The 21643-nt window shown below is 45.7% G+C and overlaps 1 protein-coding gene across 1 annotated transcript in view; it reads right to left on the bottom strand.

The window, feature by feature from the left end:
• Positions 1-686: 686 nt before the first annotated feature.
• LOC140331864 (1-phosphatidylinositol 4,5-bisphosphate phosphodiesterase gamma-1-like) overlaps positions 687-21643 on the bottom strand; it is a 28258-nt gene continuing 7301 nt past the window's right edge. The window contains exons 2-21 of the mRNA XM_072413198.1: positions 17287-17392; positions 16446-16518; positions 16056-16157; positions 15527-15645; positions 14056-14256; positions 12851-12970; positions 11795-11978; positions 11133-11210; positions 10009-10112; positions 8867-8963; positions 7787-7871; positions 7266-7429; positions 6794-6890; positions 6293-6517; positions 5822-5970; positions 5147-5261; positions 3807-3968; positions 3629-3717; positions 2982-3166; positions 687-1354 (exon numbers count right to left, since the gene is read on the bottom strand). Coding sequence (XP_072269299.1) covers positions 1303-1354; positions 2982-3166; positions 3629-3717; positions 3807-3968; positions 5147-5261; positions 5822-5970; positions 6293-6517; positions 6794-6890; positions 7266-7429; positions 7787-7871; positions 8867-8963; positions 10009-10112; positions 11133-11210; positions 11795-11978; positions 12851-12970; positions 14056-14256; positions 15527-15645; positions 16056-16157; positions 16446-16518; positions 17287-17392 — 2507 coding nt within the window. The 3' untranslated portion in view covers positions 687-1302. The remainder of the gene's footprint in view (positions 1355-2981; positions 3167-3628; positions 3718-3806; positions 3969-5146; positions 5262-5821; positions 5971-6292; positions 6518-6793; positions 6891-7265; positions 7430-7786; positions 7872-8866; positions 8964-10008; positions 10113-11132; positions 11211-11794; positions 11979-12850; positions 12971-14055; positions 14257-15526; positions 15646-16055; positions 16158-16445; positions 16519-17286; positions 17393-21643) is intronic.

Raw genomic sequence — 21643 nt, 5'->3', positions numbered from 1 at the left:
AACTTATGTTGGTTTTGCCAATAAATCTCACTTAGAATTCTAACCTATACCAGGTGACAGGTTCACTTTATAGCGTGCAGCTTGGTGTACCTAATAAATTGTCACCTCCACCTCTTCCATGAGCCCAGTGAACGGATCATGTGACCATGTGACACTCTACCCTGCCAATCACCAATGCAGCATTCTGTGCCTTGATTGGCCAATAGCCAGGGGAGCGGCTAGTCACATGATAGCAGAAGGCGGGAAGCATGCAGAGATTGGTGGAGGACTTGCAAACAAGAAAGTTAGATAGGAATTCTTGGGAGCGGGGCAAGGAAATGTTTGGCAGGACCTACAGCTTATTCTGGGAGCTCATTTAGGGGGAGGGGAACTCTTTGGCTTATTTTGGGTGCTATAGAACCTGCTGCGTGTGACCTTTCTTTTACCTGCTAACGACAAAGTTCAATCTCTTTTTTTTCCTCAAATCATCAAAATGTGGAATCTGATTTAGCCTGCCCAAACCTTTTCATATGACTTTATGTGCAAACCAACTGAATTTACACATCAGGCTGGCGCTGGGATTTTCTGACATGAGAGAGAAGAAAAATTCCTAATGGGAAGTTCATATAGTGCACCTGAGGGAAAAGAGAGCACTTGGAGTTCAAGCAGATATCAGACACCACGGACTGTAAATCTAGAATAACTGAACATTGTATTGACAACCACCCAATCCTGGATTTCTATTGGTTGCCAATAAAATCGGATGACACGGTGAGCGCTCCTCGGCCAGATAAAGTGCAGCTATGCAGCCTCTCTGTTCCTTTGGGTGAATCGCCGTCAGACCGCTAAGTGCCTTGTGAATCATTAAATAAATCTTTACATTCTGACCATTTGCAGCGTTCCGGAATCCTTGCAACGGTCCAACCTTTGTCGCTCTGACTGCAAATGAACGACGCAAAACCGTTACCAGCGGTACGAAGAGGAGCCCTTAAAACTGTAACTGACAGCAATATGATGGATCAGCGTGGAATCCGGCAGCACAAACCAATGAATGTGCATACAGGTGAATGTTTCGTATGTCTGTGGACCCCACACATGCAGCTTTATCGTCCATTGCACAAGGCGATTATTCAAGAGAAATTATATTGCTGACGCTAATCCTGCGTCTGTATCCCACGGCCAGGAAAAAGGGGTCGTTATATACACGTCTCTGATGGAGACCCCGGGCCCCTCGCTGTCACATATTCTGTAAACTCCTGTGGACAGCTCGCTGGGGTCTCCGGGGATCAGCGGGTAGTTCATGGAAATCGGGGTGACTGGGGATCAGTTCCTTTTATTTACCAGCTGTCGGTCTCTCTTCTTCTTTTCCATGAGTCTGATGGAGAGAAAAATAAAATGAGATAATCAGGCTGCATGGGGCCCCTAGGTAAGGTCCACTGACAATATTAAGGATTGATGAAGACTCAATAGGCCCTACATTCCCTGCCTAGGCACAGTCCCATCAGATGCAAACTGCCTACAAGTCAATGTTAAATATTGGGCAGGCGCACAGCTATGACCCGTATGGCTGCAGAAGGGTTCAAGCTGGGCCCCCGGGACAGCCACTGGGCCCTGTGCTCCTGCCAAGGCTGCCAGCCGGATAATCCAATCCGGCTCTGGGTGAATCCAACTCATATACAACCAAAAGATCATAGATACCGGACCATCACATGAGAATCTTCAGCATCCCATTCCTAAACCATGGCCAATATTAGGGAGTTTCCCTCCATTAACCTCCATGGTCATTAATATTGGAGTTCCCCATGCCCCCATGGTCATTCATTTTGAGGTTCCCCACCCCCATGTTCATTATTAAGATGTCCCCCCCATGGCCATTAATAAGCAGACCACAAGGCTGGAAGAACCCATCAGTCTACAAGGTCTCATGTTTGACCCTTCACTGGAAACATCTAAACCCAACCATGGAGAGGCTCCTCAGACTTTTGGCCATTGGGCCAGAATTGTCTATAATGCCTTTGTATGATGGAGGATTAACAAGATCCTTCACTGGGGACACCTGGTCTCCATCATTTGGGGAGGTGTCCTCCATACATCTAGTCATATAGGAAGGTGTGATGTTCAGGTTTACCCCACCAGCCCAATAGCCATTATTATTGAGGTTCCCCAACCCCATGTTCATTAATAAAATGCCCCCCCCCCATAGCTATTAATAATGAGGTTCCCCACCCTCTCATGTCCATTAATTAGGAGTTTCCCTCCAGTTATAACATTCTCTACTCTGGGAGGACTTCCCACACGATTGTGGGTTGTGTCAGTGGGAATTTTCCCCCCTATTGGTGAGGTCAGGTTGATATTGGGCGAGAAGACCTGTTTCACCATTCCAATTTATCCCAAAGGTGTTCAGTAGGATTGAGTTCAGGGCTCTGTGCAGGACACTTCAATTCCTCAATGGTGACCCCATGCCTTTATGAGCTGGCTTTGTACCCCGGGGTACAGTTATGGGGAACAAAGGGTCTTTACCAAACTGTGACCACAAGGTTGGAAGAACCCATCAGTCTACAAGGTTTCATGTTTGACCCTTCACTGGAAACTTCTAAACCCAACCATGGAGAGGCTCCTCAGACTTTTCACCACTGGGCTAGATTTGTCTATAATGGCTTTGTATGATGGAGAATTAACAAGATCCTTCACTGGGGACACCTGGTCTCCATCATTTGGGGAGGTGTCCTCCATACATCTAGTCATATAGGAAGGTGTGATGTTCAGGTGAGGAGCCCTGGCTCACCATTCCAACTCACTCCAAAGGTGTTCAGTAGGGATGAGGTCAGGGCTCTGTGCAGGACACTCGAGTTCCTCCAAACCAAACTGGTGACCCCATGTCTTTATGGAGGGGGCTTTGTACCCTGGGGCACAGTCATGGGAGGGGCAGAAAAGGTTCTTCACCAAACTGTGACCACAAGGCTGGAAGAAAACAATTTAATGAAGGGAAGGATTAAACTCACTTCCTGTTCCTCACTTCTGTAAGCTCGAGGAGTCTCTCCTGGGCCGCCCGGAGCTCATCCAGCCGCTGTTGGTATCGGGAGTCGCAGTTATTGGCGCGCTCGTAGCTGGACACCTGATTGGAGAGTTCGCTGGCTCGGTCCCGCAGCTGCTGGATGGAGGTGTACAGATTCTCATCATCTTCCTCCTGTGTGTGGGGAGAATGGCATATGTAATGGACGGACATCACTGAAAGCAGCACTGATATATTTATAATAAATTGTATCTAGGGACAAAACTATTCAAGGAAGGGATAGAACCCCTGACTGTTCTGTTACCCCATTGGGGTGTCACTTGCACAAAAAGTAATGGAAATGCTAAATTTTACAGTTGGCAGCAGAACATGTGTATAGGGACACCTGCTCCGGTGACAACTCTCTTAGAAGGGTTTTCCCCTCACTTCCTGTTTGGGAGCATCTACCATCCTGAATCAAATTCCTTAGGGGTTCATTATTAACCAGTTTCAGGTAGGAAGGGAATAAGAAGGTTGGGATAATTTGTTCACTGGACCTTTTGGTGACAGGTCCACTTTAAAAACAAAAAACATTTGTACATGCAGTGCTTCTTTGTGAAGTGATAGAAGCAGCCTGGAAGATCTCAGATACGGCACCTTAGCATTGACAATCTCTATGTGCACCAGCAGGGCGGCGAGCTCCATCTCCTCGCTGTAACTATTCCGCAGGGGGACTGAGCGATAGCCTAGGCACAAAAAAAAACACAAGTCAGCAAAATCTAGAACTTACACAAAGGGGCTAAAGGAAGAAATACAGATACTGAATGTTGCTCACCTGTCTTCAGGGCCTTCACAGGGAACGTGGCCTGAGCCAGGAAGTTGGGGTCACTGAACATGTCCTCCTCATACACCACAAATCTCAGGAAGGCAAATTCTGGGTTATTGATGTCAAATACAAACTCTTTCATCATCCAGACCGGGTTCAAACCATTGTCAGCTGCACAGGGAAGACAGGCTTCAGTACAGGGAAATACAGGAATAATGAAGGGGTACAGATACCCCAACAATGGGCAGCTCTCATTGGCTCATTGTTCTGTTTGGGCTCTGCCTGGGCTGCACTGCTTTTAGTTACATTGTTCACAGATATTGGAGGATTCCGCACACCTCCCCTCTATGTGGTGAAAACTGGGCATTTGCCTGGGGCCCCAACCTTTTCCAGGACCCCTAATAACAGAATGCCAGGGGGTTCAATGAGCTGAAATGCTGTGTATTTGGTGCCCTCACTTGATCCCCATTGTTGCAGCTGTTATACCATTATCACCCAACCTACATCATTGTACTGCAAGATGTTCTGATATCATGCACGGTGGGTCCAGGACGCTCTGCATTTATACAACCCAGAGATGGGACAATGGTCTACAGGGGACAGCACCCAACTGAAGGTGAGAATGACAACCAAAACTTCATTTTTTTTTTTTACCATGGACACAACCGTGTGAATGGGCCCGGTGCTAGGGTGACAACGCACAGTACTGTGGAGGAGCAGCATTGTCAGCCTTGGCTGTTCATATTAGAGCCATACAGAGATGTTCAGGAAGAACAATGTAACTGATAACAGACAGAGAGCATTGTATGCACACTGTACCCAGGGGAGTAGGGTGCCACCCTGGGATAGCACTACAGAAGTGCTCTCCCTTTTCATTCCTCCTTAACCTAGGGGATGATGTTCTGTAGTTCCCATGGGTTATGGAGAAATGAAAAATGAAAATAGGCAAATTTGGTAAAGGGTAATAACATTGCTTGGGATTTCAGAGCAGCAAAGGCAGAGAGAGGATATTTATTATCAGCTCATTGGGTTCCAGGAAGATCAATACTTTTCTTGGTATATTTACCAGACCATAAAAGAACAAATATTAGAAGATTATTGTGAGGGAGAAAATATACATCAAAGATTCTCAAAATATTTGCTCCGGTCTGAACTACAAGAAAGTCCTATACCTGGGGGAGTCAGTGTTGCTGGAGTGCATATTAAAATCCCATATAAAGGATAACCATTTAATTCTTTGGAAACTCAGACAGTTCATTTTGGGGACACAGAGGTCAGTGAAGGTGGGGGGAGGAGGGGTGTACAAGGCACTGCATTCTGAAGGTGGAACCCCGATTGTGTTCACTCACCCACAACTTCACTCTTGTTCTTGCTGTTGTCAAACTCCGAGCCGCAGACCTCCACCTCCACGAAGGGACACACAATGCTGCGACCATTCTTGGGAAGGTGCCGGGCCCCCAGGATCTGAAGGGGGAAATCCAAAAAGGTATAATCAGATGTGGCTGCAGACCTAGGATGGAACTTGGACCTGGACAGTGATCATTAATGACACAACCCTAACATTTAGGAGAAGCTAATTTAAATCAGGAGGTCCCCCTTTATTGGATTCCTCCCCCTATAGGAGTCCCTATAGACCTCTATCGGTGCATCTAATGCGGGTCAGGTAGAAGAAGCCCATGGTAGAAGATCTCCTCTATCAGCTCTATGTAATAATAATATGTATAATGGGGAGCAGCGAGTGAGTGGTCATGAGGCTGGCCCCTACAGGCTGTCTTTAGGAAGGGCCCGAAGATATTTGCAACCTGCTGAACTAATGACCTGGAACAAGAATGCAGTAAGTGAAGTCAGGTCTCCATAGTCATATCCTGACAGGTTGTCAGCGGCACAGGGATGTCTTTTAGTGCCCCCAAGTAAGCCCAAATGGGCATTGGGTTTATTTCTTATACCTGCCAATGGAGGACAAGAATTGCACTTTTCTACATTAACATGATGGGAATACTAATTATTGAGTACCTGTCACCTACCTGAACCTGCACTGTGATTGGCTCCAAGCTCTTCAGGCTGTTTTTATCGAAGGGGTCGAAGTAATCATCCCTCATGATATCCGGCTGCAGGACGTACCCGGTCTGCCCACCCAGCATGAACAGCGCCTGGTTGAGCTGCATTGGTTTGTCTGGAATTACACAGCAATACGTTATATAAAGTCCAGGGTATGAGACCCCCAGCAGCCCGGATCTACAATTCTCACACACTGCAATGATTCTATGATGAGGTCTTGTTGGCCCTATAGTCATATGAGAAGAAGGAGAATCAGACATTATGGAGCTGATAAGTCAGCACCGTTCACTTAGCACAGGGAATGTTCACACACCACGAGGTGAATCCATGTTATTGTCCATCTGCCAATCACATATCTTGTTCCCATCCTTGTGTCAGAGGAAACAACAGAAATACTGCTGCTTTAGTAATAGGACCCCTGCGAGTCTGACCGGTACCTGGAGTCTGGAAGTTGAGGGCCACCAGTTGGCTCCCACAGATCCACATGGGCAGCGGGTCGTAGTTGGAGGAGTCCAGCCGCTGGCCTTTGGGGTAGACGCGGCTCAGCTGACGCCGGTTATACTGCAGGAACTTCTTCCCTTTGCTGCGGTTGGCGTATTTCTCTGCCTTGGTCTCCGGGAATGATGACATGTCACGGTAACAAGCTTTCTCCGTCCCGATCTCTGCAAGAAATTTACGTCAGATAACAGCGGGCATCTCGGGGAAAACCCCAAATCTCTGACACGCTAAAAAGTACTTTTTATTTTTCAAGAGTAGAGAAGAGTGACAGCACAGGAACATATGAAGATAGATGTCACCGTACAACAAAAACAATGTCAGGGCATTTCTATTATACAATATTACAAGATTGAATATTACTATAATTACTTTTTTAATATTTTTCCAGTGCGAGGGAGAAAAAAAAGAACACTTTTTGGGACTTTTAAGGCAATTCTCACTTTCTTCATCAAATGGCACCGGGCGACAATACACAACCAGCTCAGACAACTCCAGCGCAATCTTCTTCCTCCTCTCCATTATCTTCCCCTCCTGCATCTGTGGACAAACCGAGACACAACGTCATACAATTCACACAATGTCATACAATTCACACAACGTCATACAATTCACATAACGTTTTTCCAGAATTCATATTTATTTTCTCAATGGACCTGAAGATAGAAAATAGAAGACTATCATGAAGAAGATAGACTATCGTGGGTGAACCTGTGTGATCTAGCAAACCTGGAATGGATTTAGTTAACAATTGAAAACATTTACCAAGCAATGGGAATTTATATTAAGAAATCCATTCCAGGTTTTATGGATCACCCAGGTTCTCCTATAATAGTCTGTGTCCTTTCAGCATTTTGCAGTATGTCCGCCCTCTGGTGTTCGTTGGGAGTATTGCGAACTGAAATGTAGACTCACCCTGGCGTCCGCATTCTGGGTAGCCTCTCTGATTTTCGCTATCCAGTCATTTAGCTCTTCCAGTGAATCGGCTGCCACGTCCAGGGCCTGAGAGGGGTGAGACATCTGCTGGGAGTGGATGGTGAACATGTAGGGTTTGGGGCCTCGTCCTTCTTTAGATAAAACTGCAGACAGAATAAGGGGAAGGGGGTAAATAAAACAGAATAGTACATAGGCATGGTTTAAATCTCTACATAACCAACCAGGGTTGCCTTAAGTCATGTGACTCTGAAGACTCAGAAAGCCCAATTAGGTGGGTGAAAGTATTCACGTTGCAGAGGTACCCTATGAATCACCCGGGATGGGTTAGGTGAAATAACAGATCAAATTACTGATCAATAAGGAACAATCAGTGCGGCGGTTGGGTGCATTGGATGGTCATCTCATGGGACTCCCCTGCTCGGCCTATCATAGGAGAACCTGGGTGATCCAGCAAACCTGGATCCAGGCACAGCAGTAAATAGGAAGCCTCGGGTACTCACCGATGTGACAGGACGGGACGTCTATGAACCCCTTCAGGAAGTTTCCCAGGGGACTGTTCTCTGCAGACTGCCCGAAGAACAGCGACTAAGAGAAGGACAGAAAAATCAGTTATTTAGTTATTTAGACATTACAGGAAGAGCTGCAGACATGAGGCTCATCGTGAGACCTCCAACATTTGCTGCCAGTCAGTCTTGCAATGAAAGGGTGGAAGGATGCCAATGGAGAAAACACTGCTCTGAGCTCCCTACAGTACTATGCATGGGCCCAGGTATTTGGTCATGTGACCTCTTCTGCAAGAGAGGACTGGAATCCGGATTGGCTGATTCTCCCTTCCCAAAGAGCCTGGGGCTCGGCCTGTGTCAATAGCACTGGAGGGAGCCGGCAGCAGCATTTTCCTCAGGAATCAGGCTGGATATTACTCTTCACTTAATATTATTGTCAACCTGTTTAATGGGATTATGTTATCATCAGTATACAGAAGATGTTCTACATCACTTTACATACAACTATGCTGCACAAATTGGACCCAAAAATAAGAGCCCTTGAGAATGGGCACAGCAGGGGTACAGACCCAGGAGCCCAGCTCAGGGATGGTGGGAGCCCCTCATAATGGGCACAGCGGGTATACAGACCCAGGAACCCAGCACAGGGATGTGGGGAGCTCCTCATAATGGGCACAGCAGGGGTACAGACCGGAGGACTCAGCACAGAGATGGGGGGAGCTTCTTTTTAATGAACACAGCAGGGGTACAGACCGGGTGCAGGGATGGTGGGAGCCCCTCATAATGGGCACAGCGGGTATACAGACCCAGGAACCCAGCACAGGGATGGTGGGAGCCCCCATAATGGGCACAGCAGGGGTACAGACCGGAGGACTCAGCACAGAGATCTCACTAATAGAATGCTCTATTGGAAGGGACCCTAATGTATTCTCCAGCCTCTGATAATTACTGGATGGTCATTTTTTGGTGGACTGACCCTGTCTCCCTCACAGATATATGATATATGAAGATATTATTATTAGCTGTTCCTGATTACACGGAGAGGTCGTTGTATGGTCAGTGTGCATTGCTCCATACCGTGTCATCCTGCTCTGTGTTCGGCGTGTTGCTCATTTCCTCCACATAGTTTGCTGGGAACCAAAGCTGCTTTTTCCCACCATAATCCCCGCGCCACCTGCACACCAATGAGAAAAGGGAAGAATTACGGATATTACAGGAACACAATGATCATATGGAATATGTAGAGAAGGGGGGCAGATATGAACACATTCTGATTGGCAGACAGAAAATTGACGTTTTCAGCTTAGAAGTCACTTTTATGTTTCTCTCCGGTTCCATTTATTGATAAAAAGTGGCTTTGGGTTATTTGGGAAAGGTTAGCGAGTTGTCCAGAAAAAGCAGCGAGGGGTGAGAACATCATTCAGGATTCTATCTCTTAGAAGCCCACATTGTGAACATTACCTGGGTCTGTTCAGTTTCTCTGTCATTCAACATTCAATGAACCAGAAGTGCCGTTACATCAGTTGCAGTTTCATAGCAATATCCATAAATTAGCCACAATGGCAGCACAGCACAGTGATCCCTTGAAGTATTTTTTCACCCACATGCAGTTCATATCAATGAATGGGATGTGCAGGTATTGTTTTGGACTGTCTATTAATTTAAGTAGACAGCATAGCAGTATAAAACCAGCCATTGTGTTCCACGGAAAGGCAGGTGAGTTGTAGAGGTGCCATGGGGTGCTATTTAAAATGAGGCATCACACCAACGCATAATGTGCATTATCATGTGTTGTGCAGAAACCACAATGCATGGATGTGATGGCGCCCTCTGGCTGCAGTGCAGGTTATTGTGATATTGTATAAGAGCCAATAGCAGTGGAGGAGATGAATGTGAAGCTGCAATTTACAGACTGAAGACTTTTGTTTTTATCAATGAAGCTTACATAGTGATGACATGATCGGGAACCTTTTTGATTGTTTCTTAGGCTTTAGTGCAGCACAGGATGCAGGCAGCTGGATAAGCCCATAGTTCCTGTGGCCCCTGGGATTTGCCAATTTGTACTCTGGTGTGAGAAGTAACTTTCTATAGGGTTTCATGGGGGCATCTCCCAATTTTCAAACCTTTCCCACTCTGTCAATAGCTTTGGCTACAATCAGGATTTAAAATCCAAAAAAACATTTAAAACAGGAAACGTTAATTGCCAGCTGTAAGCTCACCAGCCTCCATCTTGCTTGTCCACGTTGTGTATGATGGCCTGCTTACAGAAGGAAAGCTCGTCCTCCCGCTGGGCCTTGTAGTCATACAGAGCCTTCACCATACACTGTAAGGGTACAGGGCAGAGGGTGAGAATAATCCAAATGGGAAATGATCAGAACACAGCAATAGCCATAATGAGAAAATATGCCCATCACAGCATTACATTGAAACAACAGGATTTACTTAATACAGCAAGTGCCTAAAGCTTCCTATAAGAGAAGGCTGAGAAAGCCACAGGGTCTGTGTAGGTCTACTAAGTCTTTGCTAGTCACAGCCAATGTGTTTTGGGGGGGCATAAATATAATATTATAGGGCAATCTCTATAGGATCATGTCATAGCTAAAAAAAAACCTTTTTATTCTTTACTATGACATCATGGTACTGAGATTTTTTTATATGATCACATTGATGCCTTTATGAGTTGTGTGCTTAGCCCTGATGAAGGACTGAAAAGCCCCTGAAACATGTTGGACGTCTACTTGATTTTTGCTGTAACCAACGAAGACTTTTTGGATGTACACTGACCATGAGGTGCTTACGTTGATTGTACTGTTTCCAGATACTCCAAGGACCAATTTGGGTTCAGAGACCCTTAAATTCCCATTATAGTCCAGCTCTCAACCAACTTACATACTTAGAGCAGCAGTATCAGTCCTATTTGGGGAATATTATCTAACTAATTCCTTCTAAAATTCATGCTTTGCCCAGACACTTCCCTATTGCTCACAGAGTTCATCCATTACATTGGACAGTTAAATGGAAGGAGACATAGAGGTCATTGAGTTTCCACCATAGAAGCAAGCAAATGAATAAACTCACTAATGACCATTTACAGGGACTCATAAGCATTGTAAACAAGATCAAATGACACCGACCAGGTAAAAATAAGACATACATTCTTTAAAAAAAGAGTATTTTTTTTTGATTGAATACCTCCTATAGATAGTTCAATGTGCACAGAGGATCAAAGGTATGAATGGCTTCCATGCTCGGATCATAATTAGTTTTCAACTGCAAACAACCGCCATTATCCAGTACCTGCTATGCAGCCCAAAGCTTAGATTGTATCAATGCTTTGCCTTACCCGAGATGTTGGCATTTTGTTGGCTTCCACATAGAGGTGTGGTGTCCGAACTTCATAGAGGGCACCGTAATCTAGTTCCTAAGGACAAAGATTTATTGGTCAAAAGAATTGTTTATTAGTATAGGATCATCATCACAGGATACAACACAGATTATATAACCAAGAGTATGTGGACACCTCTAAATTTAGACCTTTTCCTAAACCCCCTTGACTGTGCCCTGGGGTATAAAGCCCCCTCCATAAAGACATGGGGTCACCAGTTTGGTGTGGAGGAACTGGAGTTTCCTGCACAGAGCCCTGACCTCAACCCTACTTAACAACTTTGGGATGAATTGGAATGTCGAGCCAGGTCTTCTCATCCACCATTGGTACCTGACCTCACCAATAGGGGGCAAATCCCCACCATCAGTACCTGACCTCACCAATAGGGGGAAATCCCCACCATCAGTACCTGACCTCACCAATAGGGGGAAAATCTTCACCATCAGTACCTGACCTCATCAATGAGGGCAAAGTGGTTCAACTCCATAATAATTCCCATGGTTTTGGATGCCCAGCAGGCTCATTTAGCTGTGACGGTGCATAAACATTTGGCAGTATAGTCTAAATAAGTCCAGGTGAAGATCAATGAAAGTGCTTGGGGTGTTTGGAGGATTACTCACCGCTGTGCCCATCTTCTCCAGAGCCTCCTCATTAATGGGGTAGCGGAGTTTCATCTTGCGGTACAGAGGATGCTTCTCATAGTAGCTGACAAGATCCACCAGACTCTCAAACTCTGCCGAACTCCCCAACATGAAGAGACGTCCTTCCTGCTGGATGCGGCAATGCTTAATCTTTCCCTCCGCCCTGCAAGGGAACAACACTTCAATCTACAACATCAGCATTTGTTCCATTTTAGTTATTTTGGGAGAAAATAGTTTGTAGAGTTAATAGCATTACAGCAAATGTTTCCATCTATGCCTTCAATTCTCAGGAATCATCGTTCATGATAACGTTCCAAGATTTAATGCAAATATTAAAAAATACATTCTATGTAAAAATTAGCATATTTATTTCATCCTAATGTAATCATTATTTCAAAATTGCATAAAAATAAAAAAATGTATTTGAATGTAATAATTCAAATTATTATTAATATCATTAAATGAAGAAATTGAATTACTGGAGTTGCATTAAAGTGAATAAAAAACTGAATGTAATACATTTCATGTTTATTCTCCATCTGCTTTGCTTATTGTAATACAAATCATTATAGGCAGCCCTGTGGCTCAGTGGTTAGCACTCCAGCCTTTGCAGCGCTGGGTCCCAGGTTAGAATCTCAGCCAGGACACCATCTGCATGGAGTTTGCAGGTTCTCCCCGTGTTTGTGTGGATTTCCTCCGGGTACTCCGCTTTCCTCCCACATTCCAAAAACATGCAGTTAGGTTAGTTGGCTTCTCCCCAAATTGACCTTAGACTATGGTAGGGACATTAGATTGTGAGCTCCTCTGACGGACAGCTAGTCACATGACTATGGACATTGTACAGCGCTGCATAATATGTCGGGGCTAAATAAATACTATGTAATAATAAATTATGTTTATAAAAAGTTTTATTAAAATTACACAGCTGGGATTCTGACAATTTTCTTTTTCTCATTTGAAATATTTATCAACAATTTCATATACAAAAATAGGAATGTGCAAACTTTTGCATTCCTTCCAAAATCCCATCCTCACCTGAAGGAAATTGCGTAAGAATTTGGCTCGCTCCTCTTGCGCACCAGGAAGGCACCATCACGAGGGACTCTCATCAGCATGTGCTCTGCCTGCAGACGGGTGAGACTGGCATGGTACCACCTGATAGATACAAAGTAATAGAGTGAGGAGGAGGAACATAACGTGTGGTAATCTGCCAACCATTGCCCCCTGTATATTATATTTTATATCAGCCATTTCCAACCAGGGTTTCCTCCAGAGGGTGCCAGGGGTTCTGTGTGATGCAGCTCATTGCCGCCCATCTGATGGCCCCGCAGAGTCCAAGGCCACATAACAGAGTCCCCTGCATGGCACCCATGATCTTTAGATATGGTGCTGTTACTACCACCATTGTAAGGGAGCATTTTTTCAACTGTCCCCTAATTAATTCATTTTGAGGGGGTTCCCTGACATCTGAAAATGATTAAATAATATTAAATAATCAATAAACTAACATTTTTTAGGCATTATGTTTGGGTTTTATGCCCAGTTTTATTTGCCCCTGTAATGTGATGAGTGTTCCTAATTACAGGATTTATGGTTCTTTGTGCTACTTCCCAAAACTTGACACCATGTGACTTCCATGATTAAGTACCCCACCCAACTGTCTATCCGCCAGGGCTGCGTTTTCCATTAGGTATGTGTGGGCTCTGCGTATAGGGCCCCCCCAAAGGATAGAAAACTTGAACTAATAAAGGGGTCCCAATGGGGAGAAAGGGGTTTTGATCGAAGTAAAAACTGGTGGGATGCAAACTTTACCAGAATGGCTGACAGGTGGGGATACTTTGTAAGTTTGTGGCTCTTATGGTTGTCTTATAACATTATGCATAGTCGTGCCTTGAGGAATGCAATGAGACTTGGGTTTATTTAAAAATGGCCTTCCAGGGCCACAGTGAGGAGCAACAATATAATGGGCCAGATTTATTAAATCTCTCCAAGGCTGGAGAGGATACACTTTCATCAGTGAAGGTGGGTGATCCAGCAAACCTGGAATGGATTTGGTCCACGATTGAAAACATTTGCTAACAAATAGGAAATGACTGAAGAAATCCATTCCAGGTTTACTGGATCTCCCAGCTAATGAAAGTGAATAGACAGCTCAGTTCCCAGCCCCGGAGAGCTGACCGTGGCCACATGTCTGCCCTTTGATTCACTAGCCCCCAGGGAGGTCAGGGGACAAGGCGTACTCTTTATTCTCGTGGGCGTTGGGCTGCGGCACTGGGTCGGTGAGCCGCATCTCGAACTCATTGCAGCGCAGTGGCACCTCCCGGTAATGGCTGATCAGACTGTACAGACTGTCAAACACCAGGTTGTCGGTCAGATAGAATTTGGTGGTGCCGGCTTCCTGTCTGGAGTGGATGCGGCAGTGCTGGACCCGGTTGGAGCGCCTGTAGGGAGAGAGAACAAGAGAATCTTAATATAATAATTATATATATATATATATATATATATATATATATATATATATAATCTTATAATAATTCCAGCCAGGGGAACCCTATAAATTACACATTAACAAAATATTAATTACAGACAACGATTGTGCCATGAAATATACACCTCCAACACACCGCTGCTATGGAGCCGAGATGTCAGTGTCATTCATTGTGAATGGCACGCCGATGCACATTGCATGGTAACACATACTATACTACACAACCCATCACCACCAAAAAAATTGCTCTTTCCATGCTCTGTCTGTCATTTCCAATCCCTATTTACTGTAATGCGCTGCATAGTATGTTGGTGCTATAAAAATACTGTTTTAAATTTAATAATAATAATAATAATAATGCTACAGCATTATATTTCTTGGTCCAACTCTCTAATTTTGCCTGTTTCCCGTGAGCCCAGTCTCCATAGGGGGCGTCTCATCATGCAGGCTGAGATTGTAGTATTGGGCGGAGCAAACACATTATTATTATTATTATTATTATTAATAATAATATTAATAATAATAATAAGAAGAAGAAGAATAAACAGGATTTATCCAGCACCTACATATTAGGCAGCACTGTACATGAAATAAGGATTGCAAATGACAGACAGATACAGACAGTGACACAGGAATATTAGGTGCTGAAGGCATAAAAAAGGTTCATAGATACATAGTAAGGTAGGAAACCACTATGGAAATAAACATATTCCAGATAAAACCCTGCAGATATAGCTGATCCAGAGGAAGGCAAAAAAACCCTTATAACTCCGGTTCAATTTCCTGATTTATTGAGGTAATGTTCTATGGATCAGCAGTCTCTGTTATCTTTACTTTAAAGCCTTAATCCTAAAGCAATCTATAGTATTTGCTGAAACTCCTTCCTGAGGGAGCGATTCCACATTATCACAGACATTACAGTGAAGAATCCCTTCCTTATCTGCAGCTTAAACTTCTTTTCCTCCAGATGCAAAGAGCGCCCCCTTGTGCTTAGTAATGACATTACAGTGAATAATTGGGAATAGAGTTCTGTATATGGACCATTTATATATTTATACAGGGTGATCATATCCCCCCTTATATGTCTCTTCTCAAGGGAGAATAGATTCAGTTCAGCTAATCTCTCCTCATAGCGGAGCTCCTCCATTCCTTTTATTAGTTTATTTCACATATCAGAATATTCCTCGTTGTCACCCCTTCATTTCCTTTTTCTTGGATCTTACGTGTTATGGGAGGAGGAGATCCAGTACTGGGACAGCGGGAAATTCATCTCTTCCGGGGTCACCGCGTCACAATGGTTGTCCATAATCCCATTTTCTTTGGAGAAAAGGTATATGAGAAACTGAGGGGACAGAAAGACAAAGTCACCACCAGGGGGCACTGTGCAAATTCCCCTACTACGCACAGTACTGCTGCAGTTTCGGTTATGGGCTGCCATTGCCAGTTACAGCAGATAGATGGCGCCGTTCACACACTCCTGCTGAGTTTTTTTGCAAGTGGTGACTGCAGGGATGCTAAGAAATGATTGGATATTAGACATTTTTGTCTTTTTTTTATTTAAAGGGAAACTCCGTGTGAACAAGCTACTGAGCACAAGCTCCTCCCTTAGTTCCATGTTTGGCTTTTGGTTTGACTCTGCTGGGTGGGGGTAGCCGATATTGCAGGTAGTTATAGTAGCAGCCCTGTGATATGGTATGCCCACTACATACCTCTGGACCAATAGGTGTCCCCCGCCCACATGCCATATCTCACCTCGTCCAGCTGCAGCACCGGCTCGGACATCTCACCGTCTGTGTCCCGGAGATAATTGCATAGATAATCTCTCACTTTACCAAGGTCACTTGCCCAGACTTCCTGCCACAGAGAGGGAGAGAGGGGCAATTACAGGGAGATACCACAGCCTGTACTGCGCTACTGCTTTGGGTCCTTAATAAATACCCTGTGACCACACTGAGCGGGTTAGTTCCTGTCCCAGTGACTGCACAGGAAGTGAGGAAGAAATCTCTCCAGTGGGGACACAGAAATAAAATGGATCACCCCTTTCTCCATTCCAGGCGATATGTTGGGGTTGGAGTTCCTCTTTACATGTAAAGCCAGAAATGTGGTGACGCCATCCCCCAATCCCCCGTACCCCACATTTACCTTCTGATCGTATTGGAGGAAGCGCTGGAAATCGTAAAGCGAGATCTGACACAGAGACGGCCGGTCCACATTCCTGCCACAGAAGAGAGGGGGCGTTAGACAAGAGAACCTGTACTGCTTTACCAGAACAGGAAGTGGGGGGAATCTGCCAATGGGGACACCTCATCTGGTGACAACTGTCTATAATAGGAACTTCCTTCATGTTAGGGAGATTTCCCTGTTGTGTCTCTGGGACAGGAAGTGAAGGGAAATCATCCTAAGGGGGTTCATAGGGTAAAAAGGAGGGGTAGAGGGGGTTTAACTCTTCCAAACTCATCAATCTTTTGGTGACACAGAAATCTGAAGTTGTTAATCGATAATTTGTTCCTCTCCCTAAATTTGATTCTCACATTAAAGAATGCAAAGCAGATTGGTGAAATTCAGGGGCAGTACTGCACTCCACCTCTAGAAGGCGACATTTCTATTGCTAGGTATATGGAAGGTTCGGAGATTCTGCTGACTCAGCACTGAAATTGGGAAACTTCACTAATTACATACAAAGTGTCCCCGGAGATACACGCAGAGGGGCCACAAATTTCCAGACAGGGACCCCACATCTCAGGACTGCACCTTCTGGGAAAGATACAAAGACAACCTTGGGTAATGGTCAGTCTATGTTGTTGGAGAGCCTGGGGTGCTCTGGGGCTATTATGATAATATTTACCCTGGGAGGGGTTCTGGGGCTGAGACAATTTTGTACCCTGGGAGGGATGCTGGGGGGTGTTTTCTGCCCCTAGCAATGCCCCGACACATGGGGTGTCCCGGATTTATTGTTGGGGGGGGGGGCAGGTAAGTGACTTACCGTAGGGGGAAGGACAGCTCCAGCTGCTCGATGATCTGTAAGAGAAGAAGAGTCAGCAATGAATATTCAGCACCAAACCCATATCGTCCAATCAGAGACAAGTGCCCTCACCCTGCGGGTAAAAAAAAATCTAGAATATTCTAGAATAAGGAAAGTCTTCTCAGCTCTCCCAATTGATGGCGGACCTGGCTGTATTTTGATCTTCTTTGGTTCTGCCTATATAACTGACAATTTGCTGCCACAAAGGGGTAAATACCCGGATGGCAGCACTATGGAGAGTCAGACCGCTCATACAACAAGCAGCAGCCTGCCCCACCCCCTCTGCTGTCCCCCCCGCCCCCTACAAACAGTGCACCAATCACCAGCACTCTCACTGCCTGTACAGAAATGCTGATTGGTGCTCTGATTAGAGGGGGCGTGTCCACCTGCAAGAGAGCCGGGCTCTGCTATGTGTAGGAGCCGCAGTCAAAACCAATCGGCCACTTTAAAATATCAGCCGATGCAGATGGGCCATCGACTTATTGCCATTCAGCCCAGTCTGTGGGTGTTTGGGGCAGATTTTGGACCCCATTGCGCCTCTTACCCCCCCCCCCCCCATATAAAATAATGAAGGCCTTACCTGCCATCACGACCCCTGTCCATCGAGTCAAACTGTTTCCGCAGCCACCTGGTGGTAGAGAGGGGAACAACAATAAAACAATGCGCCATTATCAGCATTATATTAAAATTTTGCAAACACTAAGCACTCCCACCCCCTCTATCTACAGGACCAGCGAGATGCCCGGAGCTTTGGGGGTGACAACAGAATGAGGGACCCACCTGAGTGTGCGGGGAGGTGTAATGGTTCAATAATTAACCGAACCTGGGGTTTTATTGCAGAATTTCTGGACTCAAAGTAGGACCAGCGCCCCTTGTGGTCACAAGAAGTCATCGCACAGGGAAATCTTCCAAGCTGCTGCTCATTCCTATTCTTTGCTATGTGATAGCACCGTACTCCTGCCAGTAACGGCACTTCCTGTTTCCAGCTGACAACATTATGGCAGTGGCTTGTAATGGTATTGTCAGCTTGCTGTACGCATGTTTAGTTAGCGGTTTGTTTGCCAGGACTGACGGCCAATCACAGAGCTTGCATAGCAGGATGACAACACTGCTGCTAAGTACAAGGCAACAGCTTATGGTTGTCAGCTTCCAAAGGAAGTGCTGTCATTGGCAGGATCACCATTCACAATCACAAAACATGAAGGGTTAATGAGAGAGTGAAAGACATTTATAGAACTGCAGCGGAAATGGTTACAGATAGCGCAATCGCTCCGTGCTGAACAAAAGTCAGTATTTTCAGACAGTGGCATTCCATGGGACCAGCGCCCCTCCTGGGTGACAATGTTATCACCTCCACCCTGCAGAATAAATAGTCACCCCTGACCTCTTCTGTCACATTGGCATTTGGGTGGGTAAATACTGGCAAGGGGCGTGGCTTGTGAGGGGAAGGAAGTCTGCACAGGTGTACGTCCTGCAATTTACAAGGCCGGGGGTGAAATGTAAGAATGGCTTTATAACATGGATAACAGGGGGTGTTAAAGCCCCCCCCCACCCTGTGCACTTTTTCTGTCCTCAGATATCCCTTGTCTTTAGGGAGAACAGCTGACCTGTAGAATTCTGCGTTTTGTAGATTGTCCAAGTTTCAGCTCTAATAAATCATAGGAAAAATAAAAACCCCCAATATCTACCCCCAAATCCAATCCCCGAGGAATGTCAGATGGAAGAACCGGATGCGAGGTGTTAAAGCTCTCTTACTATTTGTGTAATTCCATCCTTGGTGTCAGGAAGTCTGCACAGGTGTACGTCCTGCAATTTACACGGCTGGGGTGTGAATGGTTACTGAATTGTGTAATCCTTTTCTACTGAACAAATTGCAGAGGTGGAGATGTCAGAATGGCTTTATAGGTGGAAGACAGAAGGTGTTGGAGACCCCCCACCCTGTGCACTATACTGTCCCCAAATGTCCCTTCTATTTAAAGGAGAACGGCTGACCTGTAGAACCCCAACCCCCCCCACCGTCTTGGACCATTGAGAAGCCGTTTTGTCTCCGGTTTTGTTCTCTTACTATTTGTATAATTCCATCCTTGGTGTCAGGAAGTCTGCACCGGTGTACGTCCTGCAATTTGCACGGCTGAGGGTGTGAATGGGGAATTGAATTGCAGAGGTTGAGATGTCAGAATGGCTTTACAGGTACAAAACAGGGGGTGCTGAAAGCCCCCCAACCCCATGCCGTGATTGTGAAATCCAGTTGTCCCCTCTGTGTACTTCACTGTCCTCAAATGCCCCTTCTCCTTAAGGAGAACAGCTGACCTGTAGAATTTGCCCCCTGTCTTGGCCCATTGAGAGGCTGTTTTGTCTCCTGAGGTCCTAGGATTCCTTTCTACCCTGCACTGCATATCTCATATGACTTCCCTTCTGGGTGTTGGGTTTGTTGAAGCTTCTTTCTGTGTATTGGTGGCCTTTAGGGACACAATGATTATTTTGGTTAATCCCAGTCTGGGGGCCCCCAATCTTTCCCAGCACTCTGAGAATTCTGTGATCTTTGTCCCCTGTGGTTGTTATTATCGTCTTGATGTTGCAGCAGAGTTCCCCCAGTTTGTGTTCTATGGGGTGCTGGAGGTCACTGTGGGTTTCCTGTATATGATGAAGTCACCCCAGTCCTTGGCACGTGTTGGCTAATAAATTGTTCTTTGCCTCTTCTGTGTACATTTGATGTTTCCACGTTCACCCAAATCTTCCCTTTCTGAAGTTCTAACCTGAACTATCGTATCGTCTACGTACCTGAACCAACAATTTCGTCTTGTTCCCCTGAAAGGTCCAGGCTCTCCCCTCCACCTCCTCCATGTGCAGAATTACCAGCAATGGCAGCCCCGGTGACCCCAGCCGTGTACAAAGGTCCAACGAAGAACACGCATGGTCTGGTTGGACGGGTTTTATCTCATGTTAGAAGCCCGCCATTACTTCCACAAATAACACAATGTTACCATCCCAGCCTTGGAGAACATTTCCTAATTTCAGCTGTGCAGACTTCCTGACACCGAGGAGAAGGAACATGGCGGTACTACAGCTTTCACACCTTCCATTGTGTTTTGGGCAATCAATATCTTCCCTGGTAAATTCCATAGTGATTGATTGAGGTGTTGGCTCCATGGCCAAGCAGAGGGTGTTGTCAGTAATAACAGGTGCTCTTTACCATATACAGAACCTAGCTGTGGTCACTTCTATAACCGGACTACAGGAGAACAATGGGGTCCTTCGCCTCTCCACCACACCCGGCTACCAATCCCTTGTGGTGGTTTGCTGCGGTCAGGGAATGATCTCTGATATTTGTAGATAATAGAGAATTGTGTTACACTCTGACGCTCCCAGGAAGGATGGTTCATACCGGAGACAAAAGGGCCCTATTATCCCTGACAAATGTTAGCGGATCTCCCACGTCTTCCGAAACACTCCCTGGACCCACAACCTCCTCACCTGACCCCCCGCACCTGCCGAGGGGGAGCAGAGCCCGAAAAGACCCTGAAATACTGGGCGTAATTCATGATATCTGGATGGCAGTGTGGGGACACCATGGGGACACCGTGGGGAAACGATGGGGACACGAAGCAGTTCCCTCCAGCTGTTGTGCTCGGTAATCCAGTGGCCGGTGAGTTTGGTCCGTGGGGTCAGCGCCTGGTGATCAGCCACCAGGGGACCGTTGGAGCCGTCTCTGGTTAGCAACAGATTATATAACAGGCTCCGGGTGACACAGAACTGAAGGCCTCCCCACCACATGACCGCTTTGCTCTGCCACAGGAAGTGTCAGGATTACAGATGGCTGAATCTCTGCTCAGGGTATTTATTTCCTTGCAGAAGCTGTGTGTGAAGAATTAAGTACCCCCCCCCCCCCATAGGAATGAATGGGGTAAGTATCAGCCAGGTGCTGCCCATCAGATGCATTGATCAGTCAGTGTGGCGCCCTCTATTGGCAGTTTGCTGGTCTGCAGCATTCAGGTGTGTGTCACCACAATGCCAAGGAGGAAAGACATCAGAAATGATCTCAGAGAAGGAATTGTTGCTGCCTAATAATCTGCGAAAGGTTAGAAGGCCAAACTACCTGAAGTCAATCATAGTGCAGCGAGAAAGATTATTCACCTGTAGAAAAAAAATCCAGACAGCCATCAATCTTCCCAATAATGAACGTCCCAGCAAATTCACCCCAAGGTCAAATTGTGCATTTCTCAGAGAAATTGTAACCCCCTAAGAGCTCCATCTCAGACTCCACATGCCTCAGTCAGCATGTTACATGGTAAAAGTTCATGAGAAGACAATTAAAAAA

This window comes from Pyxicephalus adspersus, chromosome 5 (assembly GCF_032062135.1).
Source record: "Pyxicephalus adspersus chromosome 5, UCB_Pads_2.0, whole genome shotgun sequence".
Lineage (NCBI taxonomy): Eukaryota > Metazoa > Chordata > Amphibia > Anura > Pyxicephalidae > Pyxicephalus > Pyxicephalus adspersus.
This window is presented reverse-complemented; position numbering and strand designations above follow the sequence as displayed.